Raw genomic sequence first — 23252 nt, forward strand, 5'->3', positions numbered from 1 at the left:
TATTGGCGCTCCATAAATAATGGATATCTCGGCCGTCTCTGGTCCGTTTTTGACGGGGGGCATCTCGTTGCGACCGGGCCGCCCTCGGGGACTCTGCCCCGTGGGTCTCGTGCCCGGGCGGGGGTCCGCGGGGGTCCGCGGGGGTCCCCAGCGTATCTCAGCCGCCTCTGGTCCGTTTTGGACAGGGGGCATCTCGTTGCGACCGGGCCGCCCTCGGGGACTCGGCCCAGTGGGTCTCGTGCCCGGGTGGGGGTCCGCGGGGGTCCGCGGGGGTCCCCAGCGTATCTCAGCCGTCTCCGGTCCGTTTTGGCTGGGGGGCATCTCGTTGCGACCGGGCCGCCCTCGGGGACTCGGCCCCGTGGGTCTCGTGCCCGGGTGGGGGTCCGCGGGGGTCCCCGGCGTATCTCAGCCGTCTCTGGTCCGTTTCGGACAGGGGGAATCTCGTTGCGACCAGGCCACCCTCAGGGACTCGGCCCTGTGGGTAAACAATCACCACCCCTCACACTGACTGTTGAGCTGCAGTGAACCATTTGATTGGCCAATGGATATGTATCTTACTATGTATTACTTGGCTATTGTTCACAATTGCATCGAATAAAAAAAATTAAATAAAAAAAGCTGGCGGAGTGATACACTAAGACAGTAAGGTTCCACTTCATTCATTTAGTGGCAGGAAACACATTTCTCTGTGTCAATGAGTGAGTAAAATAAATAAACAAGTCTGCATTCCTCAACACAACGACGTTATTATGGTTGACTATAAAGGATCACATTATATGCTACCCCTGAAAGAACGTATCAAAAGGTAGGAATGTGATTTTTGGAAGCTACTTGGCTCCAGCCAAACAGTGCTAATTATTTAGCAACAGGGGCCTGTGACAGATCACAGGACACCAGTCTGAGTGTCATGTACCTATACAGTATATTATACAGGAGAATTGATAACCTTGCATTTACCTGCATTTGTTATATGTTGCTATTGTAGGAATGAGGAGGGCCTATTTGTGCACTCTGAGTTACATATGCAGTGTGAGGTTTTAAAGTTAAAGCTATACGTTTTAATGAAGTTATCCCATCCTCTTTCCTGGTTCCATAGATCCTGCACTATGATTTTTGCACGAGATGTGAAAGGAGTCATACAGCCCAGAGGATCATAATGGCTTGACACTATTTTTTTTAAATGTTCCTCATTGTAGGCTGATGGTAAATAATGTACTTGTTCTTATAACTCAGTATGTCAGTAGAGCAGTTCCGTTCGAGGCCTAATGTTAGCTCCTTGGGGTCTCCTCCATTCTCTGATAGCCACGGTTCACTTTTAGGATCTGGTGAGAGATGGTTTATTGCAGCTGTGTCATTGCTAGCTCATTATCTGATGTCAAACCCACCATCAGCAAGTAGGGGTCTCATTTTTGTCAATTAGGGACTTGGCTTTGTGAGATGAAGGGGAATTTTAAAGGCAATTATCAACATAAGAACTATGGACAGAGTTAAGGATATCCTCATTACAACATGTTTTTGCCATTAGGGCCCTCTAAGCACAGCAACATTCCCACCAGAACATGGATAAGGGAAAAAATCATCCAAGGCCTTAACATTACTAATGCGAATAATAGGGGAATTCAATAATGTGACAATTTCACTCTGAAATAGCAGCCTTGGCAGGCCATATCGTTCTTGAAGTGCTCAGAGAGCAGTGGAATATGGATAAAAATAAGTGTGTAATATGCATATGTACATCATGTGTCTCCCTTTTCCCTTTTCCAAAAAAGTCTGTGCGATCCTGGGGGTAAGGTGGGGGGGTTAAGAAGCGGACTGGGTTGCTTAGCAACCACAGAACCGCCACTATCGGAGGAAGAGACAAAAAATGTTGCCAGTAGGCAAACCATGCGGGTACATAAACAATCACATAAGGACAATTTGTGTTCTAAAAATAAAAAAACATTTACTCCTGTAAGTTATTGTGATTTCGTATGTACATGCTCAGATAAATAATGTAATGTCTCCTCCCCTGAAAAGCTTTTAAAAGACAAATTAAATAAAAAGTTGGTCACAAGCAGTGGAATATGGTCTTGCATGCTGAATCTGGCCAATTTGAGTGTTGAAGATGGTCTCTAGTAGGATCTGATATTTATATTGTTCAGTAAGTTGGGGGTGAATATCTAGGAGGTTATCTAGAGCCATTTTCAGTAGGACAAATTCACTCTCTCGAACACTTTTGAACACAGGAAGTGATGACCTGGGTATCCCATTTGCAGAGGCTATGAACAGATCCAGAATGCATCAAAGCAACACAAACCAATTTGACATGGAATCCAATAAGTCTGTATATGTACTATTTGTGCATGACTTATTCATGTAGGAGCATATAGGGCAGCAGCATACTGTATTTGTATAAAAACAATGTGTTTGTATTTTGTGTACATTTTGCCTTTTAAGCGTCGTCCATTTGAAGTCATCTGTTCTGCTGAGCAGTAAAAAAACATTTAAACGGAGTGTAACATATTGCTGCTGTCGGGCAGAAACCTTGTATGCCCATATCATATATGCCATGCCAAGCTGCCAAAAAAGGGTGATATGAAATGTCCAGTACCTCCCCAGTGCCTCCCCAAGTGCCACCCCAGTGTCTGCCCTGCAGTGTCTGCCCAGTGGCTCCCCAGTGTCCCCCTGAGTGCCTCCCCAGTGTCCCCCTGAGTTCCTCCCAGTGTCTCCCCAGTGCCTCCCCAATGTCTCCCCAGTGGCTGCAGTTTCTCCCCAGTGTCTCCCCAGTGCCTCCCTAGTGTCTCCCCAGTGTCCCCCTGAGTGTCCCCTGAGTGCCTCCCCAGTGCCTCCCCAGTGTCTCCCCAATGGCTGCAGTTTCTCCCCAGTGCCTCCCCAGTGTCTCCCCAGTGCCTCCCCAGTGACTCCCTGAGTGCCTAAGCTCTTTTTACTCATAAAGGTCCTAAGTAGGTAGCAAATACGAGAACACAAACACACACACACACACACACCTGTAATTACATGGGTTGGTCAGAGGGGGGCGATCTCAAATGTAAAAATGACAACTTTTTAGGACCATCCCAATTTCAACACCAGGCATGCTAAAATGGCACCCTGTATCTGTTGCAGTGGTAATCCTTATAAGGACCATGATTTTGGTCCTAACTTGTCCAACGGTCCTAATATGGAAGCTCCTTTTAGGACTTTTGGTCCTAAGTAGGTAAGTTATACGAGAACACACACACACACACACACACACACACACACACCAGCAGTTTCATTAGGAACGCTGCTGGTGTTCTCTTCTTAACTCTGTTTCTTTGTGTGTGTGTGGATGTGGGTGTGTGTGTGTGTGTGTGTGTGTGTGTGTGTGTGTGCGCGCGTGTGTGTGTGCGTGCCCATGTGTTGGAGGAACTGTCCTCCAGGGATTCATGTAGAGAAATCCAATCAGATTGCTTAATTTCCACAGACTTCTATGTTACTGTTATTACCTTCTACGCACATGCGCACACACACATGCATGCACACACATGCATGCACACACATGCACGCATACACACACACACACACACACACACACACACACACACAACTTCCTAAAACAATGAGTGTGCTAAAGAGTGTACTTTTTAAAACCATCAAGAACTGAGGATGGATTTTACAGATCGTCTCCTAGACCAGATTCACGTTTAGAGGTTTAACACGTTCCCAAATGGTAAATATGGTGTGTTTATATGTGACCATGACATTCGCCATCGCGCAAAAGTTAATAGCACAGGCAGACTCTTCACATACTAGAACAAATATGAAATAAATGCTTAAACATGTAGCTAGGTGTAATGTTAGAGAACAGAAGACATGTACAGTAAATATGAAATTAATGCTTAAACACGTAGCTAGGTGTAATGTTAGAGACCACAGAAGACATGTAAATATGAAATAAATGCTTAAACATGTAGCTAGGTGTAATGTTAGAGACCACAGAAGACATGTAAATATGAAATAAATGCTTAAACATGTAGCTAGGTGTAATGTTAGAGTCCACAGAAGTGAACCTTTCAAGCCTGTTTTCTCAACTCACTGTTTCTCTGCAAGACATTACTCTATAAGCCATATCTCCAAAACTGGTGGGTCAAACTGAACAACCAATATGTCAATTTGAACCTATGATTCCCTGCTTTCAATAAAAAAAAATCCAATGTCAGTCAAATTTGGCCACATATGTTTATATAGCGCTTTTATCCAAAGAGCTTTACACAGATTGTGCATTACATTCACACACTGATGGCGGAGGAAACCATGCAAGGCACCAACCTGCACATCGGGAGCAATTTGTGTGTGTGTGTGTGTGTGTGTGTGTGTGTGTGTGTGTGTGTGTGTGTGTGTGTGTGTGTGTGTGTGTGTGTGTGTGTGTGTGTGTGTGTGTGTGTGTGTGTGTGTGTGTGTGTGTGTGTGTGTGTGTGTGTGTGCTCGCTGCTAATAGTCGTTCTCTCTCTGACAGTATAATGAGTAGCAGTCAGAGCATCTCTCTCTCTCTCTCTGTTAATCGTGCAATTCCCGTCCGTTAGTTAATCACCCCACTCCTCCATATATGGTCATGCCTCGTGACATCACGTGACGTCATCAGGGATGGAGGTCCCTGATGTCATCGATGTTGGCCAGCAACTCTACATCTGACCTCAAACCCTTGGATCTCCATATGTGGAACTGACCTGTTCTGACATTCCATGTGTTGATCTGACCTCATCAAACCCTGTACGCTCAAGACACGCTCCATATATGGCCAGTACAGAATTCATTCCATATGTTGATCTGACCCCGCCCCCATTCCAAAGTGCCAGCTTTAGTCCGACTCCCGAGAGTTCTTTCAGAATGGCGTCGTCGAGGCCGACCCGAGATCGGATTAGATTAGACCCAACCCAGCCAGGCAGACGTAAGCGTTGATCCTACACCAACATAATGATCACATGTAACCTCCCCCCCTCTCTCTCTCCCCACCTCCAGACCAGCTGGCCTATGAGGTGCGTTGGCTGTTCAGCGCACTGCGAGGCGGGCTCGCTCAGACCCCATTGGTCAGCGTGGACCGTTGGGGCGTGGTCAGGAAGGAGGGACGCAACTCGTCCAGCGACCTCTCTGTGGAGCGCCGCGACGCACACACGTACACTCTGAACATCCACGGGACGCAGGACAGGTGTGTGTGTGTGTGTGTGTGTGTGTGTGAGAGTGCGTGTGCGTGTGCGTGTGTGTGTGTGTGTGTGTGTGTGTGTGTGTGTGTGTGTGAGTGCCCACGTGTGTGTGTGTGTGCGTGCCCACGTGTGTGTGTGTGTGTGTGTGAGCTCGTAGATCATCTTGTGTTGTCGTCTCTTGTTCCCATAGCGACAGCGGGGAGTACCACTGCGTAGCGACACCGTGGTACCTCTCGTCTTCGACCGGAGCCTGGACGCAGGCCGGAGAGCTGTCCTCCACGCCCGTGTTCCTGACCGTCCGATTCGCTGGTCAGTACTGTGCGTGTGTGTGTGTGTGTGTGTGTGTGTGTGTGTGTGTGTGTACCAAATTTGAAATGATTTGTTTGGCTGAGCACTGCAGAATGTGATGATGTATGACAATAAGAGCGCCACTCACTTCACACACAAGTGTGATTTTTTTTTTTACAGTATGCTAATATCTCTCTCTCTCTCTCTCTCTCTCAGTATGGGAGTCTCTCAAGCTTCCTCTGCTCTATGGGACGTGTGCGTCGCTAGGTAACCATCACATTGTTTATCTGATAATTGTGACTCTTTTTGATATGGACACAGTCATGGTGATTGTGTAATAATGCACAATCTATGTAGAGCGCCTTGGATAAAGGCAATATATAAATGATGCACCATTTAACGTGTGTGTGTGTGTGTGTCTCAGGCGTGGGTCTCTTCTCTCTCATCCTGGGCGTGGCCTGCGCTCACTGCTGCTGTCGCAACACCACTCACACGCCGCGCTCCCGGAACAAGCTGATGGACCTGGAGATGGACTGACACACAGCCCCGCCTCCTCCCCACCCCGCCCCCGCAGGGGGGGCGGCGCGCACGCACGGCGGGAGCACGCTCACCAGACACACACAGCACACGCACACACGCCACAACAACAACGACGATGCCACTCATCATCATCATCACCACCACCGCGACGCGTCGCGACAGGACGATTTCTGGGAGTCCAGAAAGACCTTCCCGGCCAACGGCCGATGGGAGTAGGGAGGGGTGGAGCCCCGCCCTGCCAGAACTGAGGGGGTGGGACTTATAACACATTGGAGAAAGAGATATGAAGAGACACTTGGAACTTTGTCGCTGTTGGATTTTATAAACTCTTCCTGAGTTCCTCTCGGGGGTCTGCAGCGATCTCTGACCCCTCCCTCCCAGGCTCCCACCCCCCCAAAAAAACACTCTTCTATGCCAAGAATGAGGTCGCAGTCACACATTGGAAAACACGTGTTTCGTCTGTGTTCGATGGTCGCCTCAATGCATTTCCAATGGGAGTCACATGGCTTGAGGCATCATACACACATATCAAGCGAACATTCTGTGTTCGGTCTGTGTTTCATGGCCGCCTCAATGCTTTTCCATTGAAACATGAAACACAGACAGAACACAGAATGTCCGTCTGATAAGTGTGTATGAGGCCTGACCAAACATCTGTGTTTGATGGGGGGGGGGGGGAGAACACAGCCATCAAACACAGATGTTTGGTCAAACCATGTGACTTCCATGTGACATGCATTGACGCAGACAGAGCACAGAACAGGTGTTTGGGATGTGTGACGTCCACAGCCTGACGTGACTTCCCTCCTCCTGCCGACGACGAACAGGAAGTGACACGTTGAGATCGTTACATTCAGATCGCAGCGTCCGGAAGATCCGATTATTTTAGCGGACGGCGTCACGTCACGTCAACGCCTCCCTGAAGAAACGTGAGCACCGCTAGCCCTGCTCCTCCTGGACATTACGAGGATGTGAATACTAGAGTATGTTTAGTGAGAGTGTATTTACTGAGAGTATATTATTAAGGACGCGTCGTGTCGCTAATAGAAGTGACCAGCCAGAGGACTTATACCACTAATGTACTATATGAGCCGTAGCTCATACAGCAATGAAATCATACTCGTATCCACGAATCTGGAGTCTGACTCCAGACTTTGTTATTTTCAGTTTCCACAGCCGCAGTAACTCTGAGAGCGCACAGGTTACACGGGGGTCCATTTGGTCCCACCTCAAGGAACCCTGGGGGTCCCTGGGACCGCCCGGACCGTCGGACGCAGGTCCATCCTGCCAACGGACTCGTCCAATGACGTTGCACGAGAGCGAAGTGAAAAGTGGGCGTTTCTTTTCGCCGGAGCAAAGAGCTCTCAAACACGGCGTGACACCCGGAGGCAAGATGGCCGACAAGTCGACGCCGAGTGAGTTTCCATCGGGAGTCGTGGGAGGGCTCGGCCGACATGCTTCGGTCATGTGTCACGGTCATGTGTCACGGTCTTGTGACGTCCTAAAAAGACCCCCCCCCCCCCCCCCCCCGGACATTTACAAATGGACGACGTGTTTGGAAACGTTGAACAATTTGATCTTTGATCTTTGACCACTTCAATAAACCCTCTCTATGCTTTGTGACGCGACGGGTATAGCGGAAAAACAGACGGACCTGCGATGTCGCGGCGACGTCGCTTAGCTTAGCGTCGGCCAATAGAACGTCGCGACCGTGCACAATAGGGACGCTAAGGGTTCATGTGGTTACCGTGGGAACCTTGATCAGCCTCAACAGGTGGTGACGTCGTCAAGCACTGCTCGTTTACTTTTCCTCCTTTTCAAAAGTGTATTCCCGCTATATATGCCCTTTTTTGGCCGAGTCTAGTGTGAGTGCGTGCGTGCGTGCGTGTGTGTGTGTGTGTGTGTGTGTGTGTGTGTGTGTGTGTGTGTGTGTGTGTGAGTGTGTGTGCACGTGTGTGTGTAAAACATATAACATTGCACGTCAGGTCTTCCTGCTAGCAAAAGAGATACAAAAGTATTTGTGTGTGTGTGTGTGTGTGTGTGTGTGTGTGTGCGTGCGTGTGCGTGAGGTTGGATGACGGATGTGTCATCAATGAGTGACATTTTCTTTCCAGTGGTTTTCAACCTGTAAATGGTTAATGTTCCGGGGAAACCAAATGGACCCTCATTAGAGCTTCAACTATTGAGAACAATAAAATGAAACCAAGTGGTCCCTTAACTTTTACAGGTCTATTTGCTTTCATTTTATGTTCTTAAGAGTTACCTTCTCGTTAAACATCTGCATTCTGCATCTACACAATTAGGAGAATGTATAGAAGAATTGTTATTGTGATCAACGTCTGCCTGTTATCTCTCCTAATGGTACCAACATCAATACAGCATGGAATTGTTGGAACGACAATTTTAATGTTTTTCTTTGGGGGTTGAGAGGCTAAAGGTCATCAAATGGTGGTCCGTGGCTCAAATGCCGAATAAATAAATATCGGGCCTTGACGTGAAAAGGGTTGAAAACCACTGAATGGTGAGAGAGAGAGTTGTGCACAAAGGCCCCGGTGAGGTGATCCTACTGCAGCTAACCGTAACCGTGTCAAAATCATACCGATTTATTCTGTTCATGACTTCTTTTCTATTGCTCAGTTTCAAATAATATTGCATTTTCTTCTTTTTTTTTAAACAATATTGGCGTGCAGACGGACGCCGGACATGAATGAGTAAAAACTCTCCAAATGATTAAAAGAGTTAGTGTGGAATCTGCATGAGAGCCAAACCATTTCCAACTGTGTTCTCCTCCCACCGGGCGGCCATCTTGGCTCCCACACCGGGCGGCCATCTTGGCTCCCACACCGGGCGGCCATCTTGACTCCCACAGGGCTGCCATCTTGGCTCCCACCGGGCGGCCATCTTTTCCCCCTGCTCCTTAACCACTTCAAGCCTCTACGTACTGTAACTCGTGCAATAATTTATAAAAAAATACTGAGTCGATTGATCGGTCTAGACCCGAGGCCGGTTCTACAAATGTCTTCTAAATCCTGACGGTTTTCTGAAAACCCATGTTTCTATGTCTGTGTTTCTCAAACATTTTCATGTGAAGGAGCCCCAAAAATATATGTATTTGGCCGCCGACCCCCATCTGAGAATATGTTGTTCCAGTGACCAACAAAATAGCAGACCTACAAGCTCGTAGCGCGCTACGAACTTGTAGGTCTGCTATAAGTTGTGAAAATGTCCTTGACATGAAATAGTTTGAGAACAACTGACATAGAAACACAGGGTTTTTCAGAAAACTCAGGATTTAGAAGACATTTGTAGAATCGTCCTCAGGTCTAAATGGGCTAAATTAAACCTTAAAACCTTAAAAGGGTTTAAGTGGTTAAAGGAAGGAGGGATGATAATATAAGATAAGGCCTGAGGTAATGAACGCACACTGTGAGCAATATACAGTTTTTATTTTTATTTTGTAAAAATGAGTGTCGGCCCTAAATGACGATGATGCAGCAATTAATGCAATGACTTGACACTTTGAACACTGCGTGCGTGTGCGCGTGTTTACATCTTAGTCTGGTGCTTAACACCACACATGCACTGTGCACACGCATACACGCACGCACAAACACGCGCATGCACACACATACAGCAGTCAAGTCAGTGCACTGACACGCATCCTCAATGTCCGTTTTTAGTTTTTTGTAATTTCATTATTATTGTGATTTCAGATTTTATGATGTTTTTAAATAAATAGATTTGTAAGATGTGTCCATGTTGTTTCCTTCTGTGAGACACACCCCGCCGCCTTTCTATTGGCTAATGCATTCAGGGCACAGCCCCTATATACAGTGATTCTATTGGCTAATGCATTCAGGGCACAGCCCTACATACAGTGATTATATTGGCTAATGCATTCAGGGCACAGCCCTACATACAGTGATTATATTGGCTAATGCATGCAGGGCACAGCCCTACATACATACAGTGATTATATTGGCTAATGCATGCAGGGCATAGCCCTACATACATACAGTGATTATATTGGCTAATGCATGCAGGGCACAGCCCTACATACATACAGTGATTATATTGGCTAATGCATGCAGGGCATAGCCCTACTGCTGTACAGAGCTAGGTTAATTAAAAGTGGATAGGAAGGCGAAGACTGTACGGTGGACTCCATGTTGCTATATTCTTTCCTTCCAGGCAGCAACATGGCCGTCCACCGTACGGTCTTCTTTCCTTCCAGGGAGCAACATGGAGTCCACCGTACAGGCTTCTTTCCTTCCAGGGAGCAACATGGAGTCCACCGTACAGGCTTCTTTCCTTCCAGGGAGCAACATGAAGTCCACCGTACGGTCTTCTTTCCTTCCAGGGAGCAACATGAAGTCCACCGTACGGTCTTCTTTCCTTCCAGGGAGCAACATGGAGTCCACCTTCCTGTCCTCTTGTAACAGTGTTGTGTATTTTCACACAACTAACTGAACTATAGAAAAATTATGTTCTCTATTGAAAACCTTGTCATCAACGCATCAGATAGAAATGAAGAAAGGCAGGCAGAGAGAGATTTCCTCGAGTACCATTTATTATTTATTATTTATTATAGTGTGATGTACCATTTATTATTTATTATAGTGTGATGTACCATTTATTATATATTATGTATTATAGTGTGATGTACCATTTATTGAAACCAAGACAGAGACAGAGAGCTTTGCCGTGGACCCTGAGCCTGGAGCCAGTTAAGACTGAACTATTTCATCGACAACATGACAAGATATACTTTTGACATTAAACAGTTGAACAATAGGGTGGAGGTAGAAAGTTTACATACAACGTGAAAAGAAACATTGTGTTGCTCAGAAACATCCCAGAAGGTTCCTTGGGACAATAGAATGCTACATTTCTCCCACACCTCACAGAGCCTCAAACACTACCCCCTGCAGGGTCTCCTTCTCACCCATGATGATCAAATAAGCACAGAAATGTAGTTTGACCAAAATGTAGCCTAATTGAACATTTGACATAGCCTAGTTATTATGAATATTATGAAGTATGGATACCACAATAGTCCTCGGTACAGAGGAGGTACAGTCAGTATGTCTCCTCTGTACTGTACAGATAATAATTGTGCCCAAAACGTCCTTCACAGTTCGATATTGTTCCATAATGCCTTCTGTCAAACATCCTCTATAGTCTCCACTGAAAGGCTTCAATAATGCCTTGATTCAAAAGCTGGAAATAGGCCATATTTAAGCTGGAAACATGAAGGCCAGATGTGGTGGTGCCCTGGGTGGACCCGAGCCCTGGGTGGACCCGAGCCCTGGGTGGACCCGAGCCCTGGGTGGACCCGAGCCCTGGGTGGACCCGAGCCCTGGGTGGACCCGAGCCCTGGGTGGACCCGAGCCCTGCATGGGCTCTACGTTTGGACCATCCCGAGGCCCCGATACTGACACCAATACTTTGGTACTTTTCCTAAATCTACTACTAATCTATTTCTGCATTGCCGTATTATATATGTGACTTTTGCTGAATTAAGGCGAGCACTGAATTATGAATTTGTGAATCTAATTATTCTTCTTCAAATGGAAGGGGCGTGTCTTTGCAGTGTTTTCACTGCTTGGACCAATCAGCTGGCTACAGAGCAGCAGGGGGGGGCGGGGTTTGCCTGGAGCTGTGGTGGGATCCATAATAATGGCCCCGCCCCCAATCAGCTCACACACACACACACACACACACACACACACACACACACACTGTTTGGTGTTTGTTAGTTTGGAAGTAAACAAAGTCTAATAAACAACTCAACATGTAACTTTAGTCGACATGGACGTGGAGTGGAGTCGTCTGTGTTTACGAGGGCGGTGGAAAAAACAGCTTCTAAAACAAGACTTAATCTCCATGCTACCAAACAGGTGAGATTCTACAGGTGTGTTGGCTAACCATAGCTAATTAGCTGCTTAGCATGAAGGAATTGATGGACCTGTTTGGGCTAATTTGACTTTGATATTCCTGTGAGAAGTTTGTGAAGCAACAACTATAGTCAGGATGAAGCTGTGTGTTGTGATGTTGAGTTGTTTTATTGAGCTCTGTTTGTTTGTTTGATTGATTGATTGTGATGCTGAGACAGGCTGTATAGGCGTGGACTAATTTACCCATTTAGACCTGAGACCAGATTCTAAAAGAAATCTTCCAAATCCAGTTTTCTGAAAACCCTATGTTTCTATATCAGTGGTTCTCAAACTGTTTCATGTCAAGGAGCCCCAGAATTATATGTAATTGGCCGCCGACCCCCATCTGAAGATATGTGTTGTTCCTGGGACCCCCCCCCCCCCCCCCCCCCCAGGAGCAAAGATTTGAGTAAAAAACGTTCGCTCTGAAAGAAGTAATGTATTTTATTTCTTTATTTATTTGACAGGGACAAAGCTCATTAATCAACATGTCAGTTTTCACCTCATTGTAAATGGGCCAGAGTTAGCCGAAGCTAAATTTCATCTGTAGTCCTTGGGTAGGCTCTTAAAATGATAAAAGAAACACCATGCGTTGATGCCATGTGTGCATATGTGCAAGCACCCAACACCATGTCCATACAAAAACACAATACAATACAGTACAATACAGGAACAGATCAACATGGTACAGGGGACCGGCGGTGATAAATACTAAATAGTGCTGATAGTTACTCAAGATTACAGATTTGAGTTGTTTTTAGCCACCCCTCCTTTTCAGGTTGAATTTGAAGGTCAGATAGTTGGAGGTCTCTCTTAATTCTGTAGGGAGACTGTTCCAGTGATGGGAGGCTCTAACAGAGAAGACTGTTTTACCAAACACACTAGGTCTGATTGGCACTTCACATGAAAGTCCCCTCTGGTAGTTGCCCTTGTTGCTCTGTCACCACTGTCCCTTCGATCTATGAACTGGTTCAGTGGTGGAGGTGCAAGTCCACTTAAGATCTTAAAAATGATGTACATGTAAATGTAGTACAGTACGTTACTAGTCTGAAAAAGTAACTAATTACTTTACTAGTTACTAAATTATGAAAGTAACTATAGTTACTAGTTACTTTACTTTACTTTATAAAAAAATAAAGGTTTTAAAAATATATAATCTCCAATTCAGACACATTGTTTTCAAGGAAAGAATATGTCACTGGTCCAGTTGTGGTGTGTTTTAAGCTCTACTCTTAACACTTATGCCAACAGTACAATATCCAAAAATCACAGACAATATCCAGTCTAATGATATGGATATAATACTGATGCCCTGCCCATGCAGGGTTCTTTTGGATTATACATTACGCAATGTGGGTAACTACTAACTCACCCATTGAACACACAGTAACTATAATGGCGTTACTAAATGGGAAAATGTAAAGTTACAGCAAAAAGTAGTTTCGTTATGTAAAGTGCTTAATGTAAGGGAGTTAGTTCCAACACTGCGAGTAGTACAGTACAGCTCGGTACAGTATGAACACTAACAGTACTGTAGCTACCTCACACACTGTGCATTTGCTGCCATACTACCTGGATGCATGCTGACAACATAATGACCTTCATATTCAACATCTTTGCCTGTATACGGCCTTTACTCTGTGCCAGGGACGTTGTTAGAGTCCTGTAATGGGGCACTTTTGGACAAAAATAGCCGATCTACAGTACAAGGTCTAGATCGGCTCCATCTGGTGAAAATGTCTCAAAACATGCCACAAAAAAAATCACAAATAATCCTGCTAAGTGCTGCTAAATTTTCACCAATACAACGGCCACAAAATTGCCAAAAACACCCAACAAAATGAGCACACTGCGTCACTGGGGTTCTGAGTGGCCCCCAAGCCCTCAGAGTGGCTGAGCAACGTTGAAGCTGTCTCTCTACTGGTCAAAAGTGGTACTGCAGTTATCCACGAAATCACAAAAGATCCACAAAGAAGAGAAAAAATCCACAAAAACTAAAAACAACCTCACTGACTATATGCACCTCATCACCTCATGGTACCACAGCAACGTAAAGGGTTAAAACAGGGGGGGGGGGTGGTCTACAAGATACACCACAGATACGTAACTGCTTCACACAGACCCCCATGTACCTGTCTCACTGCTTCACACAGACACCCATGTACCTGTCTCACTGCTTCAGTACCTGTCTAACTACTCCAATGGTCCTGGTCTATATAACACTACACCTCAAAGGCCTGACAAGCTCCCTGGGCTGCCCCCTGGTGTCCTGTTCAAGACAGTACAGGCAGCCTGTAGTAGGGTTCAATGCTGTGCTCTAAAGCCTTGATGATGAAAGTGTGGTCTTTATTGCTGGTTGAATGCTCTGTATTGCTGGTTGAATGCTCTGTATTGCTGGTTGAATCAATGCTCTGTCTGTATTGCTGATTGAATGCTCTGTAATATTGCTGGTTGAATGCTCTGTATTGCTGGGTGAATGCTCTGTACTGCTGGGTGGTTTGGTCGGTTTTGTGTTGCTGGGTGCTTGGTTTGTTGCTGAGCCATTTTGGGTCTTTGTATCAGGCACAAAAGATCTTGCATCGGCACTGAGTGTGTGACCTTTTCTTTGTTCTCTCTCTCCACATATGAATTCATGCCATTAGACCGTCTTGAAGACCACAGAGGTCCAAACGTTAGTCGTTTTGTATACTAGCACCTCATGAAAAGGCTTAACCCATTTTGGGCTGGAACCCCTTTTGGTGTTTTAAGCATTATGTTATGCTTTAGCAGATCTGCAAGCTCATAGCGCGTCGCGCTATGAGCTTGCATGTAGGTCTGCTATTTTTGAAAAATCTTGAACATGTGGCGTAAATCTTTGAAGAATATATATTCTTTCACAGCGAACGTTTTTAACTCAAATCTTTGCTTCTGAGCGGTTCCTGTAACTACATATTTTCAGATGGGGGTCAGAGGCCAATTACATATCATTTTTGAGGTCCTTGACATTAAATATTGAGCACCACTGATATAGAAACATGTATTTCAAAAACTGTCAGGATTAAAAAAAATTACGTCAGTCCTAAAAGGCTTAAACTGTCCGTGTTGCTCCAGTGTCCTCTCTCTCCTCCTTCTGCAACAGTGGATTTAGCGTCGGAGCTCGGCCTGTCAGACCCCCGCCCCCTCCCCTCCCCCTAGCTGCTCCAAACATTAGACACAGTGTCACTTGGGCTTACGTCATCTTGTTTTCAACTTTTTGTACAGCGTGTGATGATGACCCATGAGGAGTCTCACTTTCATTCATGCTGTTGTGATGTTACATTTGTGGAAGCCTCATGTACAGACTATACAGAGTGTGTTGCACTTTGGTGACTCCATTTCAGTGAGCCGTTTAGTTTGCATCCTCCATGAAGCCATTATTGCATTCGAGTACCATTCGTTATGGTCCTCCTCCTGGCATTGAGGGAATCAGGGTTTGGTGTAATTGAGTGATTGTTCATGAACCATCTTCATTAGAGCTTCCAGTTGAGGCATTTTAATCCCTTTTGCATGAGAACTGTCATTGAATTTGACATTTCTTTCATTCTGTGAACCATTGCTTTGCGTTCCCTTTTGTAAAGTTACATTTTTATTTGCCAGTGCTTTTGCAGTGAGTTTGATTTCCCCTTTTTATTTTTTGTTGCTCATCCATTTTTGAACCGTCGACATTTGAAAGTGACTTTGAACCATTCATTTTGTTTCCATTTTTCACGGCAGCGCTCGGCGGCGCAACAACACCGTTTAACTCCACACTGTCCGTCCCACCATCATAGATCTGATGTGGCTGAGCCTTTCTATCAGTGTTGTTTTTGGCAGCAAATTTGTATTTTAGTTTTAGTCGGTCTTTTGAATAGTTTACATTATAGTTTTAGTCACATTTTTAGTCACCTGGAATGGTTTAGTGTCTAGTTTTAGTCGACCAAATATCATCTTTTTTGTGGCGGTTCTGGAACCGCCACAAAAAAACGCCACAAAAAAAATTCACATTTCTGAAATGCATTTTACTGGTCAAAAAAAGAAAACCAGGCGGAATGGGATTACCTAACTTCAAACTCTTATTACTGGGCGTGTAATTTACGTGCCCTCTCATTTTGTCTCCAAGATCATTTGCCTACATGGGCATTTATTGAAGGTCAATGTTGTCCCCCAACATCGTTGTCAGCTTTAATCTTTTCCCCAGTGGCCTCAAGATATGCTAAGTTGCCAAAGAATTCCATAGTCTCGCATTCTCTCAAAATGTGGCTCTCAATACGAAGGCATTTCGGTTGGCACCCGGGTTCTGTGCGCGCACCACTGGTCGCTAACCATGCTTTTTTACCGTCCCTCTCTGACTCATTATTTAAAGTGTGGCATAGAAATGGTATTAACTCCTTCAAAGATCTTTATATTGATGGGTTATTTCCGACCTTTGAACAAATACGACGCAAATTCAATTTACCCCAATCACATTTCTTTAGATTTCTACAGATATGATATTTTTTAACACAACACACTGCTTCATTTCCAAACATACCTCCCAACTCATTAATGGAATCTATATTTCTACCTGACCCATTGCTCAAAGGAGGTGTTTCTATTATTTATAATTCTCTCTCATGTTTAGATAATAATGCCTCGAATGCCTTGAATGAGTATTCAAAAACTGCTTGGGAAAACGACTTAGGAATATCTATCATTGACGAGCAATGGTCTACATCTCAAAAGTTTGTGCACTCTTCTTCAGTATGTGCCAGGCACGGTCTTATACAGTTTAAAATATTACACAGGTTACATTTGTCAAAGGAAAAACTCAACAGAATGTATCTAAATGTGAATTCAGCCTGCGACATGTGGCCAGTCGCCGGACACTCTAGCTCATATGTTCTGGCATTGCACTAAACTAAACTAAGATCATATTGGCAAAGTATATTTAAAACACTGTCAGACATTGTTGGAAGACCTTTTGACCCGGATCCACTGACAGCAATTATGGGAGTCATGGGGCCCGCGGGTCAAACTGTCTACTTTACAATATAACATGGTAAAATATGTGACTCTACTGGCTCGCAGACTGATACTGTTGAATTGGAAACAAGCACAGGTTCCGACTCACACTTCACTTATGAGAGATGTTATGCACTACTTACAATTGGAAAAGTTTGAATTGAGAGGGAGTGATTCTACCAGACATGGCAACCCTTCATTGAATATGTCAATAGGTGCACGCTAACCCCTCTTAGATAGCACAATAGAAAATTGGAAAGGAAAAAAAGGAACAGTGTTTTTTCTTTATTTTATTTTTTCTTATTTAAAAAAGTGTCTGTAATTCACTTAATTTACAACATGTTGGAAGTTTGAGAGCAAGAGTGTCTGTCCTGTTTGGTTTGTCTGTTCACTGGCATTCTGGCATTAAAATGATCTGCACAGGGGCATTCATGGGGGTTAATCTGGCCCTGGTAGCACCGTTCTGACTTTTTATTTCTATGTCCTTTAGGTTGGAGCTGCATTCTACCTGTGGGGAGGTGTGTCCTGGCGATTACCTGGCTGGTCCCCATCTCGCAATCACCTGGCTGGCTACAATGAACCTATCCCACACCGGCGGCGTCAGGCGTGCGTTCACGCTCCCGCTTCACAGACGGTGTGTGTTGGGCTATATACCTGGCTGTGACGGCATGCAGTGCTCAGTGATGGATCCTCTTCGGCCAGTGCACACCGCTGTGCTTTTGTACTAGGTCAGTTGTATTCTAAGACTTAAGAACATATTCCGCTCCTCTACTAGCCTGCTCCTAATTGTTGGTCTCCTTCCTCAGTGCCTGCCTGCCAGCCTGACCACCTCTGACCTCTCCATGCAGATCCAACCGAAGACCTAAGTATATTTTTGGCTTTGGAAACTGGGACTTTTGTTTTGCACTTGAGTTAATTTTTTCCTTGAACATTTGGAAGAACTTCTGTGTTTTGGAGTGAGGATTTAAAAAGGGCCCCCCTTTTATGCCGTTATATTGGCCTATACCCCACCCCAGAGGCAGTAACAAACACATTATTTGTATTTGACCCACATAGTAAACAAATGGGTAAGAGAATTTGTGTATTTCAATGTTTTTACCTTTTTTCTGCAATGCATGCAGAATGAAAACAAAGCAATGCTGGATGGCGGACATCACGTCTTTTATTCCACTAGAATCACCTCTCCACCTGTTACTGCTTTACACATCATTACAAATGTGGTACACACAAACACACAAAGCTATAGCGTAGGGCCCTGAAACAAAGAAGAATAATAATCTGAATGATTGACAGGAGAGATGATCAGAGGAGCAGAGTTGTTACCACCATCATTAACCAAGGGACTGAAGAATGAATATAGTTTCTCAGTGAAAGAGCAGCCAGTGAAAGAGTAGAGGTGGACTCTGGTCTCCACATCATAAAAGGAGACCAGACCCTCCTCATAATCCACAAACACTCCCAGTGTCTGGACCTTCTCTCTTACAGGGAGGACGACAGGAGGGCTTGCGTTAGCCATGTACTGATTTCCATTCCTCAACCATATAGTCCAGAAACTATTGCTGGGGCTCAGTGAGATTTGTCCTTTCCTGTTGATGGACTCTCTGGCCACTCCTAGATCCCACTCAGTCTTCCCTCCAACCTGAACCTCGTAGTAAAACCTTCCTGAGCAGAAGCCTTGTTTTCCTAAGACATTGATACATTTAGAGAATCTCTCTTTGTTGTTTGGGAGATTCTTCTTTACGTCTCCATGACTCACTTGTTTCCCATCCTCAGACAGGATGAGGTCACATTGTGCTGTGTCAGGGTCCAGAGTCACATCCACAGCATATTGTTGGATCCTCCTCAGCTCAGCATCGCACAGCTTCTCCATCTCTTCACCAAGGGTCTTCTCCAGCTGAGCCACAGCTGTCCTCACGGTCCCCACGTATGAAGACTGATGGACATTGACCTTTGTCCAGTCCTTGGTGGGTGGAGGGGTGTTGGATGTGACGTTCTGGAGGAGTTGGAGGTGGTCTTCAGTGTGGGAGAGCTTCTTCAGCTCAGAGCTTCTCTTCTGCAACTGAGTGATTTCCTGTTGCAGCTCATTGATGAAGCCTTCAGCCCGTTTCTCTGTTGCCGTCTGCTTCTCTTCAATTACATCAATGAGCTCAGCCTGGCTTCTCTCAATACATCTCACCAGAGCAGTGAAGACCTGCACACTGCCTGCTATCTCTCTGTCTGCATCTTGCTTGCTGAGCTCCACTGTGTGTTTGACCTCCTGAATCTTCAGTCTTCTCTCCCCGATCATCTTCTGAACTTGAGACTCTGTCTTTGTCAGTTCAGCCTTCTGTCCATCGTATTCCTCTTTCAGAGACACAATGCGATGTGACTTGTGCTCTAACTGAGTGCAGAACTGACAAACACACATGCGGTCGGTCTTACAGAACAGCTCCAGAGGTCTGTCATGTTTCTTACACATGACGTCCTCCAGGTTTTTCACAGGGTCGATTAGTTTGTGTCGTTTTAATGCTGTGATTCTCAGGTGAGGCTCCAGGTGAGTCTCACAGTAGGAGATCTGACAGACCAAGCAGGTCTTCAGAGCTTTGATCTTGGTCTCAGTACAGATGTCACAGGACACTTCATCTGGTTTAGCAGGTTCTTGCTTTGCGTTGGACGTTATTTTGCGCTCCTTTGACTTCCTGAACTGATCAGCCATCTCTGCGAGAACTTTATTAACGGAGCATTCTGGTCTCCTATAGAAGGTTTTGTTACATAGTGGACACTTGCACACCTCAGTGCTGTCCCAGTGCTGTGTGATGCAGGCTTTGCAGTAGTTGTGTCCACACGGGGTGGTGATCGGATCAGTGAACACGTCCAGACAGATGGAACACAGGAACTGCTCTTCAGAATGGAGGCTGCTGGCGGACGCCATTTCTGCACCATGAGAATAAAAGTGAAAACATGTTGTTTTAATTATACTCCTCCATTTATACCTACACATTTGAATTATAACAACATGTACTTCCCTAAGGGGAGGGGAGGGGAGGAGAGGAGAGGAGAGGGGAACAACATGTTTGTTTTTAGTTCAATGTTTGTTTTGAAAAAACGCCATTGACAATGAAGGGAACATTTACGTCGTCTTGTCCCTAACACAAACATTCTTGACATGAAAAAGGTTGAGCACCACTCAAAATACCTCCTCATCTCATCATATCAATACGTATATTTATTTTATTTTAAAATGGCAGCAAGATTACTCTTTGTAGCACACTTTGGAGGCAATAGCAGTAAAATTACTCTTTGTACCGTTACTTCCGAGGTGTCATTCTGAATCACTCGCATATCATATGTCATGTCCTCTGCCCAAAGTTTCGTCAGGTGGAAGTTTAAGCCAAGGTTATTGTATTTAGAAGCATGTAGACACACTGTAGACTCGATCTCACTGGAATGCTTACTTCAGACAATTAGAACAACTGTGGAATTTCAGTACTGAAAACCCATAAATCTTAACAATATACTGTACTCACCAGGCTTAAGTCTTGTGTGTTAATGAGCAGAATGCTGTTGATGTGAGGTAATACTGATCTCTGCTGTCTCTCTGTGTGGGAATATTCCACCTTTGATCCTCGTAAAGTATTCGGTATACACTATCTCCATAGTCATGTGATCAACACAGATCTGCACAATTTCCCATCTTCCACCGTGGACGCCATCTTGAAAACGATGCCTTTCTGGTTGTTTGTTTTTCTTAAAGTTTTAGTATGTTATTTAGCACACCCAATAGTACCAGTAAGACGCGCAAACGCGGGAAACGAACGCAGCTGAGACCCTGCAGATCATGTCTGTCTGTCTGTGTGTCTGTCCCGCTGTTACTGTATATGTGGACCTGGCCCCTTTTGTGCCCATATATGGAGCTGAGTGGACCAGGCCCCTTTTGTGCCCATATATGGAGCTGAGTGATTGCTGATGCAACACACTCCATATTTGGATAGCGGGACAGACAGACAGACACACAGACAGACAGACATGATCTGCTAGGTCTCATAGTAAGTGCTCACTGCGTTCGCAATCACTGCGTTCGCAAACAGAATCCATTGAAAAATCTCTTCTCAATTATTTTGGTTTTCAACCATACCTAATGGTGTCTAATATTTCTGTGTAAACAGACCGCTGTGTAAACATACCTAACACCACGCCAAAATTAAAAAAATAGTCACCAAAAGTATATTTCCAAGTCGTCCCCAGCTATTTTACATTTTGACATTACCCCATTTCACATTTATTTCTTTCTTGCATTTCCATTCATTTCTCTCTTTTTTTCTTTACCCAGGGAAGTAGCTGAGCACATGTGCTCATTTTCAGCAACGCCCTGCAAATACACACACACACACACACACACACACACACATTAAAACCTTGACGCATGCTGCGATTGTCCGGTGTCACCACCAGATAGCGGCAAATCCTACATTTAGCCTATATTGCACACTAAGCTGTAAAATGTGAATAATGTACATTATTCTTTGGTGATGTGAGAGGAGTTTAATAATAATAATAATAAAATGGTAAATTATCATTGTATAAACAAAGTATATACAGTTGGAGGTACAGCATTGTGTAAACATAAAGTATATACAGTTGGAGGAGGTACAGCATTGTGTAAACAAAGTATACAGTTGGAGGAGGTACAGCATTGTGTAAACAAAGTATACAGTTGGAGGAGGTACAGCAAACATAGAGTATATACAGTTGGAGGAGGTATAGCATTGTGTAAACATAAAGTATATACAGTTGGAGGTATAAGCATTGTGTAAACCAAGGGTAGGCAACCTTTGGCACCGGTGCCAACATTGGCACTAAGGAGGGTGATCACTGGCACACTGGCATAAGTGTGAGAGAGAGGACTTTTGGTTTAAAATAAACTATTTAGTCAAATAAGTCCCTCACATTTGTATTTACAGTAAATTACATCCTGCACATACTGTAATTATACATTCATTAAAACTCTGAACTCTGACTGGGGAGGGAGTCTGGGAGATACGTGGGTCAATGCTCTGAGACTAATGATCATTATAGCAATGTGAAAGAAAATATTAAAAATAAGGATATTTCCGTGGACAATCAAAATGTGTTGGAAATGTTGATGTGGTGTCATTCAAATTAATGTTGACATGGCACACTGACTATCCAGAAAATAAAAACATGGCACTTAATTCCAAAAAGGTGGCAGACCCCTGGTGTAAACAAAGTATATAGATACAGCATTGTGTAAACATAAAGTATATAAAGTTGTAGGTACAGCATTGTGTAAACATAGCGTATATACAGTTGGAGGTACAGTAGGCCTACAGCATTGTGTAAACATAAAGTAGGCCTATATGTTGGAGCTACAACATTGTGTAAACATAAAGTAGGCTATATACCGTTGGAGAGTACTGCATTGTGTAAACATAAAGTATATACAGTTGGGAGGTACAGCATTGTGTAAACATAAAGTATATGGAGGAATGTACAGATCTACTTTAGTCCTATTTAGGGTGGTTCGTGGTTGTATTCCATTGGCTATAATAACCTTATTATATCTCATCTCTGCTCTGGCGTCGCCCCGGACAACCAGCCAGCCAATCACAGCCACGACCGACCGACCGTCACTCCTCCGGGCTATGGGGCGCAATTTGTACCTTTAATCCGTGACGTGACGTACCCATCCCATCCCCCGTGATATCCTCCAGTGTTGCCATGTCTGTTTATTATAAGCTACTTTAGGTGACTTCTTTTCCCTTATTTTCGTAAAGTTGCTTGTGACTGTAAATGGTACAGTAGTTTTGATTGATTGATTGAAATATTTATTAACAGTTTGCAGAATTACAGTACATTTCAAGCACAAACTCAATACAAAGACTGGTAACTGTGAGTGGACGACCCAATTAAGCATTACACTTGTTTACAACAGGGTCCACCATGTTCAATTCATCAAAACATTTAGAGACGTGCAAATAGACACTTCTATATAGTTACAGAACAGAACAGGAATTCATCATAAAGGAAGCAAAAAGGGAAAAGAAAAATATACAGTGAGGGGAAAAGGGGGGGGGGGGGGGGAATTCAGATTTTACGGGGGCCAGTTTCGTATTGCAGCCGTCCGTAGGTGCCCTTTGTTGCTTGTTTGCGGTGTAGTTGTTTATGTGAGCTTGTTTCTAAAGTGTAGTTGTTTATTTGGTCTTGTTTCTAAAGTGTAGTTGTTTATTAAGTGTAGGCTACTTGTTTATTTTAAACCTAAGATTCTTACACATTGACCTGAGTGAGGATGTTGCGAGACCCTAAACCACGATGACCTCGGGATACATCA

The 23252-nt window shown here is 44.5% G+C and overlaps 2 protein-coding genes across 3 annotated transcripts in view; one reads left to right on the forward strand and one right to left on the reverse strand.

Moving 5' to 3' along the window:
* ptgfrnb (prostaglandin F2 receptor inhibitor b) overlaps positions 1-9101 on the forward strand; it is a 77302-nt gene extending 68201 nt beyond the window's left edge. For both annotated transcript variants that reach the window (XM_080758787.1, XM_080758788.1), the window contains exons 14-17: positions 4981-5167; positions 5353-5471; positions 5667-5717; positions 5875-9101. In XM_080758787.1, coding sequence (XP_080614913.1) covers positions 4981-5167; positions 5353-5471; positions 5667-5717; positions 5875-5987 — 470 coding nt within the window. In that variant the 3' untranslated portion in view covers positions 5988-9101. The remainder of the gene's footprint in view (positions 1-4980; positions 5168-5352; positions 5472-5666; positions 5718-5874) is intronic.
* A 9063-nt stretch (positions 9102-18164) lies between these two features.
* Positions 18165-19835, reverse strand: LOC308311448 (E3 ubiquitin-protein ligase TRIM21-like; the record flags this gene model as incomplete). The annotated part of the gene is made up of 1 exon (XM_080758136.1): positions 18165-19835. One exon carries the CDS (start codon positions 19833-19835, stop codon positions 18165-18167), a length of 1671 nt encoding a protein of 556 aa, XP_080614262.1.
* Positions 19836-23252: the final 3417 nt, after the last annotated feature.

Source organism: Protomyctophum bolini (assembly GCF_963924005.1).
Source record: "Protomyctophum bolini genome assembly, chromosome: 24".
Lineage (NCBI taxonomy): Eukaryota > Metazoa > Chordata > Actinopteri > Myctophiformes > Myctophidae > Protomyctophum > Protomyctophum bolini.